This window comes from Giraffa tippelskirchi, chromosome 5 (assembly GCF_054371585.1).
Source record: "Giraffa tippelskirchi isolate mGirTip1 chromosome 5, T2T-mGirTip1v1.2.pri, whole genome shotgun sequence".
NCBI classification, from domain to species: Eukaryota; Metazoa; Chordata; class Mammalia; order Artiodactyla; family Giraffidae; genus Giraffa; species Giraffa tippelskirchi.
The window spans coordinates 24,865,464-24,883,936 of record NC_137279.1 but is presented as its reverse complement, the minus strand read 5'-3'; the positions used below and the strand labels follow the sequence as shown (position 1 = coordinate 24,883,936).

The 18,473-nt window shown below is 38.2% G+C and overlaps 1 protein-coding gene across 16 annotated transcripts in view; it reads right to left on the bottom strand.

The window, feature by feature from the left end:
- The window catches only part of SLC9C2 (solute carrier family 9 member C2 (putative)), a 100,327-nt gene that overhangs the window by 65,485 nt on the left and 16,369 nt on the right, over nt 1–18,473 (bottom strand). For all 16 annotated transcript variants that reach the window (XM_081493774.1, XM_081493772.1, XM_081493779.1 and 13 more), the window contains 3 exons: nt 7,211–7,327; nt 5,940–6,101; nt 647–746 (listed from right to left, as the gene is read on the bottom strand). In XM_081493774.1, the coding sequence (XP_081349900.1) occupies nt 647–746; nt 5,940–6,101; nt 7,211–7,327 (379 nt within the window). The remainder of the gene's footprint in view (nt 1–646; nt 747–5,939; nt 6,102–7,210; nt 7,328–18,473) is intronic.

Genomic DNA, 18,473 nt, shown 5'->3' with positions numbered 1-18,473 from the left:
AATAGTCCTTTATATTAAAGCAACAAATCTTCACGGGAAAACTCAGGATAATGGCTTATTTTTCTCATTTCAACACTGGCTTTCATCCAGTGTGAGAATTTATACACTAGACTATGATTTGGTAGGAAATAATTCTGAGACAATTCTATAATTTAGCACAGCTGCTCAGAGAACGACTAATGCATTTGTCTGAGAAGATAGGCAAATAAATGGCTTTTACTCTGTCCACAGATATCCTTATTACACCAGAGGTAGAGCTACATTAGAGTTTGCTGGTATTGCACCTTTCTGCTACTTTTCTTTTCCAGCTCTTTCCATACTGTGATACTGTCATTCAAGTATGTTATGTAGAAAACAAAGGAATAAAGTAGTTTTTAAACTTCTCACAATTCATTTTTTATCAGAGTTATAAGAAGTACTACGATCTCTGAACCACTGATATTACATTATTCATAATAGGAATATCAATTCATAATAGGAATGTCAATAATTATTAGTAACTTAAGTTCTTTTCAAATATGACTGGCAATAAAATTAAAAATTAAAAGACAGAAAAGTTATAAAAAGAAATTTTATTATTTTTGTGAAGGCATTTAAGCACTAAACTTCTATGAGACCTATACCAAGTTCAAAATATGAGACTTACTTAGTAATTATAAACTTGATCCTCGGTTTAAAGCTTAAGGAATCTAAATTTAGTCCTACAGCGGCTAAAGCAACTGTACCTGACATTCCCAAAAATTCCACTGAGGAGAAAAGAAAAAGAATAAAATTAGTTGTGTTCAAATCTGTACATGGAGCTATTTCTCTTGAGTGATGAATTGTTGGGAAATTTAAAACAGTCAGTAATTGTATTTCTTAGAAAGTTGCTTAAAGGGATTGGCCTAATCCTTAGATTGGGGACTGACAAACTTTCTCTGAGAAGGATCATATGGTAAATATTTAGTATTTGCAGATCACACGGTCCTAGTTGCAACTATTCACCTCAGCTGTTCTAGTGCATAAGCAGCCACAGGTAATACATAACAAATGAGGACCAAATAAATAATGGACATTGAAATTTCAACTGCAAATAATTTTTGCATACTGTAAAATATCTTTATTTTGGGTTTTTTTAAAATGTAAAAACCATTCTTAGCTCACAGGCAATGCAAAAAAAATAGGCATATTTGGCTATAGCTTGCCAGCTCCTGCCATAGACCATCCTTGCTATGCTATGCTAAGTCGCTTCAGTCGTGTCCAACTCTGTGCGACCCCATAGACGGCAGCTCACCAGGCTCTGCCGTCCCTAGGATTCTCCAGGCAAGAATACTGGAGTGGGTTGCCATTTCTTTCTCCAGTGCGTGAAAGGGAAAAGTGAAAGTGAAGTCGCTCAGTCGTGTCCGACTCTTAGCGACCCCATGGACTGTAGCCTACCAGGCTCCTCCGTCCATGGGATTTTCCAGGCAAGAGTACTGGAGTGGGGTGCCATTGCCTTCTCCGATAGACCATCCTTGAGGACAGAGCTAATGAAAATTAAGTTTAACAGCCTCTACCCAGCAAGGACTCTATGTTGCATGTCCTAGGGGTTGTGGCCCAAGCTCAGTGCTTTCTTGGTGACTGCAGGTCCTCAAGCCTACTGTTTTTTTGCGTGATATAGGCTCCCCTATGTAATTCCCTGGGCTCTAAACAAATGTGTCAATGCAGTCTGAGGCAGGAAAACCAACTATGAAGAATGGTTGAACACCATCAATACCAACAGTCCTGAAGGTTACAGAACCTTCAAATAGCACATTATAAATGTCAGACAGAAGGAAGGGAAAGTACATGCAAGGTCAGAGTGGAAGCCCTTTAAGCAGGGCAGAGCTGGTTGCTCTGGGAATGTCATCTCGCCTTTCTCCATTAGTGTCCCTGTATCTGTAGAATGAGTTGAAAAGAATAATGCCTCACAGAGTTGTGAGAATAAAATCAGATTACATGAAAAGTGCTTGGCATACTTTTAAAACAAGGGATAAATGGTCATCATTATTATTGCATTATTATTTTTAATGTTCACTTTACTGTTTATTAATTTGAAGAGGATCATATTATCCTTTTGATTTATCTAGTCACTTGCCACTTTAGATTTCTTTTAACCTACTTATTTAACTGAATTTAGCATAAATAACCAATGACAATAAACCAGCAGTATTAGGGACTGTGATAATAGGAAAATTATTCCTCGAAATCTTATTTTCAATTTCCTATAACTCAAACTATGGGATTTTAAAGCTTATAGTTTTTTTAAATAACAGTCACTACTTAGAGAAAACATCTGCTACAAGGAAACCACTAAGTAACTTCATTTTTAAACTGATATTATTTAGTATAATACCAATGTAACAAGAACGTATAGTGTAAATGCATACATTAATACATCTATGTACATATGTATTTTTTTAAAACTGAGTACATATAACAAAACGTATCATTAATAAATTTATGGCTGATTTCTTCAACTTTTCAGATTTTTTCCAAAATTATACATGGAACAGGTATTAGTTTTAAAATTAGAAAAACAAAGTCTTTTGAAAATTATAAATGTTATTACTTTAAATGATATTTTAAATGTACAAGCAGGGAGAGAGTCACAGAACATGTAATAAAGAAAGTAATTTTCATCAGCATAAACCCAAGTTGTTAAAAATAGAGTTGCAAAGTTTTTTTCATTCAGTTGTAAGAAAGCATCACAGGAAATTGATGCCACAGGAAAGCGGCTCTCTCTCTCAAACCCTCTCTTTTTCTAAAGAAAAAGTGAAGGTCCTTCTAACAGGAGAATCAAAGGGATTTTGTTTCCTAAAAACAACAGGATTCAGGAATGGATGTTTCCCAACGAGAAAATGTTAGGGTCATGACTGAAGTCTTTTGACATTAGTAGCCTAGACAATGACATAAAAAAAGAGTGAGAACAATCAGCCTTGGCACAGGTAAGAAAGGAATGCATTGTTTTAAAACAATAAAACTGACTAAAAGCTGTTTCCATTCACCAGAAATTCTGAACAATGCCACTTGATAAAATATTCCTTCTGCTATAACAGACCCCTCTCACCACCGCTCTTGCTGTACCTCTGGCCTGGATTTATATACAACCCATCATTTTACCTCTCTTGCTATACCTCTGGCCTAGACTTTTACACAACCTATCATTTTATCTCTCTTGCTGTACCTCTGGCCTAGACTTATACACAACCCATCATCTTACCTCTCTTCCTGTACCTCTGGCCTAGACTTACACACAAACCATCATCTTACATGAATTATACAATGAATCTCTTAAAGTGCCTTTTATACACTAGGGTTTCCCTGGTAGCTTAGATGGTAAAGAATCTGCCTGCAATGCAGGAGACTGAATTCGATCCCTGGGTAGGGAAGATCCCCTGGAGAAGGGAATGGCAACCCACTCCACTATTCTTGCCTGGAAAATTCCATGGACAGACCGTGGGGTCGCAAAGAGTCAGACATGACTGAGTGATTAACACTTGCACTTTTGGGGCTTCCCTTATAGTTTAGTCAGTAAAGAATCTGCCTGCAATGCAGGAGACCTGGGTTTGATTCCTGGGTCGGGAAAATCCCCTGGAGAAGGAAATGGCAACCCACTCCACTATTCTTGCCTGGAGAATCCCACAAACAGAGGCACCTGGCAAGATACAGTCCATGGGGTCCCAAGACTAAAATTTTTTCTGTGGATTGATATATTAACATTGCTAGCTATACTATCTGTCAACCAGCAATGTTCCAATGTGTCTTTTGTCTATGTGCCAATGTCTGTGCAATTTCCTGACTATTTTATTTTATGAAAAAAGAACAAATGTGCTGACACAGGTGATTACTAAAACCCCAGGTACTGTGGATTTAACGAGACAAAAATGGAAATTACTATGTGTGCTCAAAGAGATGAGGTTCGAACCTCAATCAGACACTCCCTCGATTCAAGCCAGTTAACAATGTGTTCGTTAGTAAAGAAAAAAAAAAATTATATAACAAGACAGAAATGTCACGTTAGACAATGTGTACATAAAAATTTTATCTATGTCTAGCTTTCTGGCAATGGAACTTCTTAGAACTGTCTGTTTCTGACTTTTGTTGTCAGGATCTGATTAAGTATAAGAGGAGAGAACGGCCAGAAAATTGTTTTTAATTCCTGAAGCAGAGGAAAGTGTAATGGATGAGGGAGCGGGTATTCATTTCCTGGGGCTGTTACCAAAGTGTCTTCAACAAGAATGTATTATCTCACAGCCTGGAGGCTAGGGGTCCAAGATCAAGGCTTTGTAGCAGAGATTCCTTCTGAGAGCAAGTGAGGGAGCATCTACTCCAAACCTCTCAAGCACTTGACCAAGAGCACCTACGTGAATTAGGAGGAAAGGGGAAAGGAATCAACATTTATTGGCTGCCCTATCTTGAGCACAGTGGCATGCTGGTAAATGTTTATCAGCAGCAATCTGGGTGGTAAAAAAAAAAACAATTGCTTGTGTCTGCCAGTTTCCATGGTTCCATTATGGCCTATTTCAAGCTATACCCACATTATGTCACTTGAATAAAGTGCTGGGAAGAGATGTGGACAGTCAGCTCTCGTGAGCCGGTCAAAACTACCTCCAGGACACCAGCATGAGTGAGTCACACGACACATACTACCTCACTAACGCCTGGTGCGCCCCTCTAAATTAGGCTGTATTATATCACGTTTATAGATGAGGAACTAACTGAAGTTTAAAGAGGTTAAGTAATATTCCAAAGTTACCAAGCTAATAAATTGTAAAGCTCGGGTTTGAAGTGAACTCTGCCTAACTTTCAAGCTCTTTAAGGACTAATAGTTTATTCAACCAACGTGTTTAATTATTATTGGGCCTATGGCAAGCATTGGGCTTGACTCAGGGAACATAGAAAAGATAATAAATATAAAGATGGATAAGAGACAGCTCTGTCTCAAGGAACTTATGGTCCAAGGGGGAAAAAAGGAAACATTAAATTAACTTTTTTACTTCAGGCATTCATAACAGGGACATAAGGGAGGGGAAAAATGAAGAGAGTAAGGGAATGAGTCTTCAGTGAGTGTTTTCTGTAATTTTACTGATTCGGGGTGGTGAGCAACAATAGGTAGCACTTTATCGTAGAGAAAGCAGTGCTGTTTGGTAACTGGAGGTGAAAAGAGGGGTAATTAACCTCTTGATACCTGAGGCCTTTCATGGATGGAGTTGCTCCACTGTGTGAGCTAAGAGGAGAAGCAGCATTTGGCTATGTTTTTGCCATAGTTACTAGGGCTTTGGGGGACTGGTTACCTCAGTCAATGGGGTAAAAACTGTAGTTCCCAATCTCACTGGACTAAACTAGAAGATGACTGTTTGAAGGTCTCCCAGCATTAGGCACTCTGATTCCTGTGATTATTCCTCCGTACTGCTTTTCTTCCAGAGGTAGATATACCTGATTTCTCCAGCTCCTCTCCTGCCTCCTAGCCTCAGGTAAGGGCCGCCATTTCTACGGTCCCCTCAATCTGGTACCCACTGAATGGGTACTGCTGAACTGGAAAAGATCTCAGGAGCTTCTCTCTAGCTTTCTCATTTTAGAGATGGGTTGCTAAGGGTCAGAGCAGAAATCGGCTCAGGTCTGCTTCCTCTTCCAGGGGACTGCCAGGGAATAAATGTAAGGTCAAAGGGTAGAGTTAAAAAAGAATAAGAGAGTAACCACATGGAGGAGGAATGAAAGAGAAGGAACATGGAGTTGAAATTTGGGGGATGTTAAGACAGTCCAGGAAAGAGCTAGAGATGGCAGAAAGATAGTATGACAAGACACACAAAGGAGCCACATTAAAAAAAAAAAAAAAGCAGAAAAGCTGTTGGGAGGAAGCTGAGTTCAAGAACAAGGGAAAATTTTAAAACATAAAATACACATCAAGGATGGAATTTTTGTATCTGTTTCTGTCTTACCAATGTAGAAAGTCATGTACACCATTGAGATGCAAAAAATTATATTGGTCAGTGTATTGCTGAACAGATCAGTCAATATAAACTGAATGATCCTTGCACACCAATATCCACATGCTATGCTCCCCAAAATGTCCAAGGTGAGGCCCATGATTACATGTAACTCTAGAAAAAGGAAATAAGAAAAAAGAAAGGTGAACTATATATTTTTTTCTTTTATTAATGGCATTTGGGAAATGCCCGTCGGTTTGCTTTTGAGGTTTTGAGTGGGGACCTTGTTCTTCAGCAGATGGAAGTTTCCCATGAAAGCCTGGCAAAAGAGGCTTTCTGGGGATACATTTCTTCCACAGTCTGCAGCTTGAGGTTTGCTTATCTGGGGACAGCAGACTCAAATGCTCTCAGAAGTTAGGCAAAGGGCATAAATGTGAGTTGGTGATGGACAGGGAAGCCTGGTGTGCTGCAGTCCATGGGGTTGCAAAGAGTTGGACATGACTGAGTGACTGAACTGAACTGATAAATATGAAAAACTCACCTGGTAAGTGAATGATGAGCCAAAATATATTTAAATACTATTTTTTTCTTTTTAAAAACCATGTCAGGGCCAAGCACACCATGCTCAGGATCCCCACCAACCTGCAGCCTATTTGCAACTTTTGGTCATTATCACTTCTAGAACCTGACTCCCCAGTACTACTTTCACCCTCAGACTCAAACTCAGGACCAAGACAATTCTTTTTTTTTTTTTTTAATTGGAGGATAAATGCTTTACAGTGTTGTTTCTTTCTGTTGTATAACAATGTGAAAATCAATTCTTAACATTCACTCACTGAGATCCATATTGGTCTAGGGAAGAGGTTAATCTGAGCTAGATGACACAACTCTGTGTGTGTGTGCACGTGCATGTTGAGAGATATGAAATCATTTCTTTAACAACTTTCCCCTCTAATCTAAGGAAACACACAGTGGCAATTATTTTCTTGTTACCTGATACAGTATTTTAATTGGTCCATGAGTAAAGAATAGGGGAAGCAGCAAAGTTAAGACATCTTGAATATATTTTAATTTTGATATGAATTAAAATGGACTATATAAGAATGATTTCAGAAAATACACAGATGGGACTTCCCTAGTGATCCAGCAGTTAAAACTCTGCCTTACAATGCAGGCGGCATGGGTTCAATTCCCAGTCAGGGAACTGAGGTCCCACATGCCATGGAGGGTAGCCAAAATTTTAAAAATAAAAAAAAAAGAAAATAGAGAAAAAATGCTCTTACCTCTAAAGTTGGACATCTGAAGTACATTTCTCCGAAAAACTGAAAAAAAAATGGATGTGAAGCCACAGATGATCATTGATTCTCCTCTAATGATATCAGTATACATCTTAGAAATGCCTGGAAATGGAAATATAAAACATAATTTAGTATGGTGCATGAAAATGACACTCTTTCACAGGAAATACAAAAACAGAAGAGAAGGAATATGCTAGGGGAAAAAAAAGAAGGCAGTCATTACTGTGATGGATCTATAAGATAATCATGATCACCATTTTTTAACTTCTCCCTTGTGCCTTCTGTATCTCCAGTGGCAAAGGCACATGCTGATGGCACATCTTGAAGCGTCCATTGCCTCAAAGCGTGCTAGAACTTCAAATGAGACAAAGCACTTCTCAGGTCACTACATTTAGCTTGAATAAATATGAATTGTTAGACTCCAAAAGAACCACATTTTAGAAATAAGTATAAAATATGACCTAGCAATTCTGCTCCTAGACATATATCCAAAAGAGCTGAAGACATATATACACACAAAAATGTGTACATGGACAGTCATAGCAGCATTTTCATACCAGTAAAAAAGTGGGAACAACACAAAGTCTATCAGCTGCTAAACAGATAAATATAGGTGATCTATCCTTATAATGGAATGTTACTCAGCCACAAAAATGAAGGGAGTACTGACTGATACATGTTACTACATGGATGAGCCTTTAAAAAATTACAAAGTGAAAGAAGCCAGACACAGAAATCACATATTGTATGGTTTGATTTATATGAAATGTCCAGAATAGGTATATTCATAGACAGAAAATAGAATACTGGTTGCCAGGAACTTGGGGGGTGAGGGAATGAGAATGAATGACTGCTAACAGGCATGAGATTTCTTTTGAGGTTAAAATGTTCTAAAATTAAGTAGTGAAGATGCTTGCATAACTGTAAATCTACTAAAGACCACTGAATTTTATAATTTAAAAGGGTGAATTTTATGATATGTGGGTTACATATCAATAAGGCTGGTATTTAAAAATTAAATATAAAATTTTATTGACATTTAACATTTACCAACAGTTTAGTTTAATAGAAAATATAATCAAATTAACTGCCTACTGTTATACAACTTGTAAGAAGGGTGACAGTGATTGGTACCTGCCCATCTAGTATCTATCCTCTGTTCTTGGTAACAAGACTGGTTTTATTCAGGGTGGCAATGTGCTCAGCTAAATGACAACTGTTCCCCAACTCCTGGGCTTCTAAGAGTGGCCACTGAGATATAAGTGGAAGTCACTGAGTGGAACTTTTGAGAAACTCCTTGGAGGGAGAGGTGACTTGGCTGAAAGGAACATCTTTCCATCCCTTGTTCTTCTTGCGTTTCCTGCCTGAAATATGGAATGATAGCTGGAACTTAAGCAGTCGACTTGTAATACTGAGGATGGATGCCATACACAAAGGGTAGAAGCAGATAAATAAACCCCACAATAGACAGCAACCATTTTTGCTTTAAATGTTATCTTTTGAAAAGAGTGAAAATAAGAAAAGGTCATATTTCCCCACTGGTTTAAAATTATGGTGCTTTCCATTCTTTTTTGCAGATGAAATTTTCCATCTGGTTCCATTTTCTTTCAGCCTGAAGGGCTTCTTTAACATTTTTGTAATGCAGGTCTGTTAGGGATAAATTCTTTCAGCTTTTATATTTATGTCTTTATTTCTCCTTTACTTTTGAAAGATATTTTCACTGAGGATTTTAAGCTGGCAGTATTTTTCTTTCAGGATTTTAAATGTGTTGCATACCATCTTTTGGCTTGCAATGTTTCTGAAGAGAAGTTTGTTATCATTATTAGTTTTGTGTCTCTGTATATAATGTGTCTTTTTTCCTCTGGCCACCTTTAAAAGTTTCTCTTTACCACTGGTGTTTAGGAGTTTGATTTTTATGTGCCATGGTATAGTTTTCAATTGTATTTCTTGGGCTTGGAGTTTGCTGAGCTTCCTGAGTCTGTGGCTTTATATTCTCATCAAATTTAGAAATTTTTCATCCATTATTTCTTCAAATAGTTTTTATTGCTTTCTTTTCTCTCCTTTCTTTTAGGAACTTGTATATTAAGGCACTGAAGTTGCCCCACATCTCACTAACGCTCTGCTTATTCTTTCAGCCTTCTTCTGTCTGTGCTTCATCTTGTGCATGATAAGTCGCCTCAGTCATGTCTGACTCTTTGTGACCCTATGGACTGTAGCCTGCCAGGCTCCTCTGTCCATGGGATTCTCCAGGAAAGAATAGTGAAGTTGCCATACACTCCTCCAGGAGAATCTTCTTGACCCAAGGATTGAAACTGCATCTCTTATGTCTCCTGCATTGGTTCTTTACCACTAGTGCCACCTGGGAAGCCCATCTTGGATAGTTTTTATTACTACATCTTTAAGTTCACGAAATGGCAATCCACTCTAGTATTCTTGCCTGGAAAATCCCATGGACAGAGAAGCCTGGCAGGCTACAGTCCATGGGGTCATAAAGAGCTGGACACGACTGAGCTTTGAACTTTAAGTTCACTTCTTAAATAAGTGAAATAATCCTTTCTTATGCTGTGTCTAATCTGATGTTAATTCCATCCAGTGTAATTTTTATCTCAGACATTTTGGGTTTCATCTCTAGAAATTTTGTTTAGGTCTCTTTTATATCTACCATGTCCAGTGGTGTACTGATAAACCAGCTTTCCAAAATTAAAACAGGACTGATTTGTACTGAATTGTAGCATTTGTCAACTTCATATGTAAACACTCCTACCATAACTAATTCAAAGCTACCAAAAGTTTAACCACTGGCTTGCAAAATTCCTATTGATTTAAAAATTGGCTCTCTTAAGCTGACAGGAGCAATTCTACCCCATACTCAATCTTTTTCTAACTTTTTGAACCAATGGAATATAGTTACAAGTGTCTTAATATATTTGTCTAATGATTCTACCATCTGCAGCATTGCTAGGTCTATTTCTACTTGTTTATGTACTCTTTATGGGCCATTTTTTCAGCTTCTTTGCATGCCTTTCAATTTTTTATTAACATAACTGTATGTATTACCTAATTAGGTGCTGTACGTTTTTGTATTCTCATGTTCTTGAGCTTTGCTTTGTAATGCAGTTGTTACTTTGAAACAATTTGACCCTTCTGAGGCTTGTTTTTTAGATTTGTTAGGTAGGGCCAGAGCAGCCTTTACTCAAAAGTTAATTTTCCCTGCTACTGAGGCAATAACCTTCTGAGTCCTTTATCTGATGTTCTGCGAATTATGATGGTTTTCCACTTTGGTTGTAGTGAACATGAAAGGGATTTTTCCCTCTGATCCTTTGAGTGTTTTCATTCCCAGCATTGTGCAGTTTCTTCATATGCATGCACTAATGAACACTCACTCACCCAAAGACTCAAGTGGGTAGCTCTCAGAATTCCTTTTTCAGTACAGCTTTCATTCCTGCAGCAATTTGCCTCATGAACTTTAACTACTTTGGCCTTCCTGGACTCCCAATGCTAGGTCTCCTCAACTCAAAGAAACTACCAAGCTCCACCTAGGTTACCTTTCCCTGCACAAAGACCTGGAAAATCTCTCCAAGTAATAAGCTATGGTAAGGGCAATCAAGAATATACTTCTTTTTTCCTTTCTTGAGTATTACTGTCCTGCATGGCCTGATGTCCATTATTTGAGAACTATTTTTCATTTTCATATATTTTGTCTGGCTTTTTAGTTGGCTCAGGCAGAAAGGTAAGTCTAGTCCCTGTTATGCCATCTTTTGTTCATTTAACAAAGATATTTATATAGCAAATATTAATGAAATCACTCAACATTCAAAAAACGAACATCATAGCATCTGGTCCCATCACTTTATGGCAAATAGCTGTCAAAACAATGGAAACAGTGACAGATTTTATTTTTTGGAGCACCAAAATCACTGCAGATGGTGACTGCAGTCATGAAATTAAAAGCTGCTTACTCCTTGGAAGAAAAGTTATGACCAACCTAGACAGCATATTAAAAAGTAGAGACATTTCTTTGCCAACAAAGGTCCGTCTAGACAAGGCTATGGTTTTTCCGGTAGTCATGTATGGATGTGAGAGTTGGACCATTAAGAAGGCTGAGCGCCAAAGAATTGATGCTTTTGAACTGTGGTGTTGGAGAAGACTCTTGAGAGTCCCTTGGACTGCAAGGAGATCGAACCAGTCAATCCTAAAGGAAATCAGTCCTGGGTGTTCATTGGAAGGACTGATGATGAAGCTGAAACTCCAATACTTTGGCCACCTGATGCGAAGCACTGACTCATTGGAAAAGGCCCGGATGCTGGGAAAGATTGAAGGCGGGAGGAGAAGGGACGACAGAGGATGAGATGGTTGGATGGCATCACCAACTCAATGGACATGAGTTTGAGCGAGCTCTGGGAGTTGGTGATGGACAGGGCAGCCTGGTGTGCTGCAGTCCATGGAGTCACAAAGAGTCAGACCCAACTGAGCGACTGAACTGACTGAGTAGTAAATTAGCAAATTTACTAATATATCATTTAACTCTAAAACTTTAATAAAGATACAAATTAAATTCAAGTTAAGTGTTAAAGACACATTTTGAATAAGAACACTAATTAAAAGATGTATGATGTTGTTTAAATGAAACTAAATCAACAGTGGTGGCATTAACAGTGGAGATTTTAAATTCAAGTCCAATTCTGAATCTTCATTAAATTAAGACTGTGGAGAACCTCAGTTATCTACTTTTGAAGTATTTCAATAGGAATAGCAATTCTTTAAAGAGTTGCATAATCTTATTGATTACTCATTAACAACTTCATGAGGTATAAACCGTTATTACCCTCATTTACTGATGAGAAAACTGCAGTAAATATAGGTTATGACATTTGCCCAAGATCACATAGTTGGTAGGGGCTTCCCAGGTGACACCAGTGGTAAAGAACCTTCCTGCCAATGCAGGGGACACAAGAGACTTGGGTTTGATCCCTGGGTAGGGAAGATCCCCTGGAAGAGGGCATAGCTACCCACTCCAGTATTCTTGCCTGGAGAATCCCATGGGCAGAGGAGCCTGACAGGCTGCAGTCCATAGTGTTACACAGAGCCGGACATTACTGAAGCAATTTAGCATGCACGCATATAGTTGATAAGGGGTAGAGGTGGGGTTATAAATTCCCCGTTTACTAGCCAAAACACTAAGCTATTCTGCCTTTCATAGTACTAACCAAAAAGTGCTACTGTGACCACAAAAATGAACAAAGTATATAATACTAAGCATGGTGACTGTCAAATAGTCAACACTCAACATATATTAACTAGTATTTTGTCATAATTACCCTCTCATATACCTCAGAGCCGTTTCTGTCCTTGGGAAATATGTTCTTTTTTCATCTTGGTCAACTTACAACATCTCATCAAACAACTCTTCGCCAGCACTCATCCTTCACAGACCTGATCCTGTTCAGTTCTTTTCAGTCCAGTTCAGTCGCTCAGTCGTGTCCGACTCTTTGCAACCCCATGAACCGCAGCACGCCAGGCCTCCCTGTCCGTCACCAACTCCTGGAGTTTACCCAAACTCATGTCCATTGAGTTGGTGATGCCATCCAACCATCTCATCCTCTTCTCCTCCTGCCCTCAATCTTACCCAGCATCAGGGTCTTTTCAAACGAATCAGCTCTTCACATCAGGTGACCAAAGTACTGGAGTTTCAGCTTCAACATCAGACTTTCCAATGAACACCCAAGACTGATCTCCTTTAGGATGGATTGTTGGATCTCCTTGCAGTCCAAGGGACTCTCAAGAGTCTTCTCCAACACCAGAGTTCAAAACCATCAATTCTTTGGCACTCAGCTTTCTTTATAGTCCAACTCTCACATCCATACATGACTACTGGAAAAACCATAGCCTTGACTAGACAGACCTTTGTTGACAAAGTAATGTCTCTGTTTTTTAATATGCTGTCTAGGTTGGTCATAACTTTTCTTCCAAGGAGTAAGCGTCTTTTAATTTCATGGCTGCAATCACCATCTGCAGTGATTTTGGAGCCCTCAAAAATAAAGTTAGCCACTGTTTCCACTGTTCCCCCATCAATTTGCCATGAAGTGATGGGATCGGATGCCACGATCTTAGTTTTCTGAATGCTGAGTTTTAAGCCTCAACACTTTAAGCCTCTCCTCCTTCACTTTCATCAAGAGGCTCTTTAGGTCTTCTTCACTTTCGGCCATAAAGGTAATGTCATCTGCATGTCTGAGGTTATTGATATTTCTCCCAGCAATCTTGGTTCCAGCTTGTGCTTCCTCCAGCCCAGCATTTCTCATGATGTACTCTGCATATAAGTTAAATAAGCAGGGTGAAAATATACAGCCTTGACGTACTCCTTTTCCCATTTGAAACCAGTCTGTTGTTCCATGTCCAGTTCTAACTGTTGCTTCCTGACCTGCATACAGGTTTCTCAAGAGGCAGGTCAGGTGGTCTGGTATTCCCATCGCTTTCAGAATTTTCCACAGTTTATTGTGATCCACACAGTCAAAGGCTTTGGCATAGTCAATAAAGCAGAAATAGATGTTTTTCTGGAACTCTCTTGCTTTTTCGATGATCCAGCGGATGTTGACAATTTGATCTCTGGTTCCTCTGCCTTTTCTAAAACCAGCTTGAACATCTGGAAGTTCATAGTTCATGTACTGTTGAAGCCTAAGTTGGAGAATTTTGAGCATTACTTTACTAGCGTGTGAGATGAGTGCAATTGTGTGGTAGTTTAAGCATTCTTGGCATTTCTTTTCTTTGGGATTGGAATGAAAACTGACCTTTTCCAGGCCTGTGGTCACTGTTGAGTTTTCCAAATTTGTTGACATATTGAGTGCAGCACTTTCACACCATCATCTTTTAGGATTTGAAATAGCTCAACTGGAATTTCATCACCTCCACTAGCTTTGTTCATATTGATGCTTCCTAAGGCCCACTTAACTTCACACTTCAGGATGTCTGGCTGTAGGTGAGTGATCACACCATCGTGATTATCTGGGTCGTGAAGATCTTTTTTGTACAGTTCTTCTGTGTATTCTTGCCACCTCTTCTTAAGATCTTCTGCTTCTGTCAGGTCCATACCATTTCTGTCCTTTATTGAGTCCATATTTGCATGAAATATTCCCTTGGTATCTCTAATTTTCTTGAAGAGATCTCCAGTCCTTCCCATTGTATTGTTTTCCTCTATTTCTTTGCACTGATCCCTGAAAAAGGCTTTCTTATCTCTCTTGCTATTCTTTGGAACTCTGCATTCAAATAGGTATATCTTTCCTTTTCTCCTTTGCTTTTCACTTCTCTTTTTCACACCTATTTGTAAGGCCTCCTCAGACAGCCACTTTGCTTTTTTGCATTTCTTTTTCCTGGGGATAGTCTTGATCCCTGTCTCCTGTACAATGTCACGAACCTCTGTCCATAGTTCATCAGGCACTCTGTCTATCAGATCTAGTCCTTTATATCTATTTGTCACCTCCACTGTATAATCATAAGGGATTTGATTTAGGTCATACCTGAATGGTCTAGTGGTTTTCCCTACTTTCTTCAGTTTAAGTCTGAATTTGGCAATAAGCAGTTCATGATCTGAGCCACAGTCTGCTCCCGGTCTTGTTTTTGCTGACTGTATTTAGCTTCTCCATCTTTGGCTGCAAAGAATATAATCAATCTGATTTCGGTGTTGGCTATCTGGTGATGTCCATGTGTAGAGTCTTCTCTTGTGCTGTTGGAAGAGGGTGTTTGCTATGACCAGTACGTTCTCTTGGCAAAACTCTATTAGCCTTTGCCTTGCTTCATTCTGTACTCCAAGGCCAAATTTGCCTGTTACTCCAGGTGTTTCCTGACTTCCTACTTTTGCATTCCAGTCCCCTATAATGAAAAGGACATCTTTTTTGGGTGTTAGTTCTAGAAGGTCTTGTAGGTCTTCATAGAACCGTTCAACTTCAGCTTTTTCAGCGTTACTGGTCGGGGCATAGATTTGGATTACTGTGATACTGAATGGTTTGCCTTGGAAACGAACAGAGATCATTCTGTCGTTTTTGAGATTGCATCCAAGTACTGCATTTCGGACTCTTTTGTTGACTATCATGGCTACTCAATTTCTTCTAAGGGATTCCTGCCCACAGTAGTAGATAAATTGGTCATCTGAGTTAAATTTATCCATTTCAGTCCATTTTAGTTCACTGATTCCTAGAATGTCGACATTCACTCTTGCCATCTACTGTTTGATCACTTCCAATTTGCCTTGGTTCATGAACCTAACGTTCCAGGTTCCTATGCAATATTGCTCTTTACAGCATCGGACCTTGCTTCTATCACCAGTCAAATCTACAACTGGGTGCTGTTTTTGCTTTGGCACCATCCCTTCATTCTTTCTTAACTTATTTCTCCACTGATATCCAGTTCATATTGGGCACCTACTGACCTGGGGAGTTCATCTTTCAATGTCTTATCTTTTTGCCTTTACATACTGTTCATGGGGTTCTCAAGGCAAGAATACTGAAGTGGTTTGCCATTTTCTTCTCCAGTAGACCACATTCTGTCAGACCTCTCCACCATGACCTGTCTGTCTTGGGTGGCTCCACACAGCATGGCCTAGTTTCATTGAGTTAGATAAGGCTGTGGTCCATGTGATCAGATTGGCTACTGATCCTGTTACTCCATCTTAACTACGGGAGTTATATAGAGGAATCCAGTGTCCTCAATGATTTCATGGAATTGCAGGCTAGCCCTGGACTTCTTCTACTTAAAAGCATAAACTCAAATTTAAGAACATATGACACACAATGGTGCATTATGCAGCCTAATGTAAATACAAAATGATATAGAAAGAATTATACAACTACATGGTTTTTTAAAAGCAGCTATTTAATATATTTCACTGCATTAAAATCCAAACTGATCACATTAAATGACACTTTTTTAATGCAAGCAGAAATGATCTGATGAAGATTCTCTTTTTTCCCTTTGGTATTTTGAAACACAAAATAATTAAAAATATATAGCTGAGGGTTCTCATTATTACTATTTCTAAGATACTATGCATAGTTGAAAAGACAGCAGATCTCTGCTTTCCAGTGTTTGATCTGAGTATATGAAATATCAGATTATAAAGATTCTATTTATCTTTACAAAAACCCTCTGAAAGATAGGATAGATACCAGGATAATACAGAATTTTTGATAACTCAGTGCCTGATTATGGATCAATATTCAGGCTGTTTATTTCTTTTCTTTGTGCCTCACTATTATAGCCAATTTTAATTTGCTTTCTTTCTTTAGAAAGCAAAGAAAATAAAAGGCAAGGTAAATTATAATTATCTTATACTACTACTTGCTATTGGGCTTCCCTGGTGGCTCAGATGGTAAAGCGTCTGCCTACAATGTGGGAGACCCAGGTTCAATCCCTGGGTTGGGAAGATCCCCTGGAGAAGGAAATGGCAACCCACTCCAGTAGCCTTGCCTGGAAAATCCCATGGACAGAGGAGCCTAGTAGGCTACAGTCCATGGGGTCACAAAGAGTTGGACACGACTGAGAAACTTAACTTCACTACTTGCTATTAACTTTGACTATGACAGAAGACACAAAATACTGGTTAAACAGGTTGAAGATTATTACATTTGATTTAGCTGGTCAAGAAATCCTTTAATCCTTCCCTCAGATTCAATAGGTCAGCCAGGAGCAAGTAGAGCATAAGGTTTATTGTATAAAGTTTTGAATTTGATGTATAGTTATTTTTAATAGTAAAATACCACAAGAATTACTCCCCACATTTTTATTGGCTTAATATGAACTAACTTATATTCATTAATTCACTGTAAAATTTTTAAAAGGAAATAGTAAAACAAAAAATCATCTGTAATTCCATGACCCAGATAAACCATTTGAATGTTGAAAGCTTTTTCAAAGCATATAATTCCTTTTACTTAAATTGAGATCACACTAAAACTTTGTATTTTATCCCTTTACAAGCTCCCAGTCCAGATTCATTTTAAAGTAAAAACTGTTTGAGCCTTTGCGTTCTTTTAAAATAGGTAATAGACAGGTTCCTTTCAACTTGTATGTGAACATCCATTATTTTTTTCAGTGAGTCAGTCCACCTCAGACTCAGACTGCACAGGTTTCATGGTGCTCCAGAGCACCACATCAAACGAAAAAACACTCACACTGTAGGAAGTGCCGTTTTGTATATTATTCTGGCAATGTTAGGCACATGGCAAAAAAATATATTTTTTTCCTTAAAAAAGATAATGTATTACAACAATTAGAGGATCATTTTTTTTCTTTTTTTTAATTTTATTTTAATAAATTTATTTATTTTAGTTGGGGGCTAATTACTTTACAATATTGTAGTGGTTTTTGCCATACACTGACATGAATCAGCCATGGGTTTACATGTGTTTCCCATCCTGAACCCCCCTCCCACCTCCCTCCCCATCCCATCCCTCTGGGTCATCCCATTGCTAGAGAATCATTTTTATCTAATTCACACAAAGGTAAAGACGTCATTGAATCCAGAACTATGTACCATCTGAATATAACTGGCATAAAGAAAATATCGACTAAGTGTCAAATACCTTTAATAGTTTTCTTGTAAAGAAATAGAAGACTTTCTACTCTCTTTTTGAAAAAATTTTTGAATATAGAAATTGCAATAAATAAAGTTTATAGTTTATTAGAGCCTCTTACAGTTAAGAGATTGCAGAAAGGGGAGCAGGAAGATAATGAGGTGAATAAAACAAGTGGCAAATACAAATGGCTTAGAGAGAAAAACAGATGGAGAAAAGACAGAAAAAAATTTGCACCTACAGGAAAAAAAGAGAGAGAAAATGAGGATAGGGTCAGACTCTTTGAGAAATATCTGGTGACAATTTATAATATCACCAGCAAAAGTGTCAAAACCTCTTATGTTTTCTCAACTATAAGTATAAATGTGTATAGAAGGGAATATCACCTGCCAGAAGGTAGGTGTCCCACCCTAATCATAAGGTGATATACTTCCACTAAATATAACTGAAACCTTAAAATTGTTTAATTAAATATTTCTGAGTCAAAATCAGAAATAATAGCATCTAACCATGTTATGTTTTTTTACTGCTGTGTTAATAAAACATGACAACAGATATTTCAGAGTGAAATTATCTTTTACCAAATATACAGGAAGTAGTTCAGAACCCCTAGCCCTGTGGGGAATAAGCTTTTATTGAATAACATATTTGCCAGAGTATACTTTCGCCTCATTTCTTCTAAATAA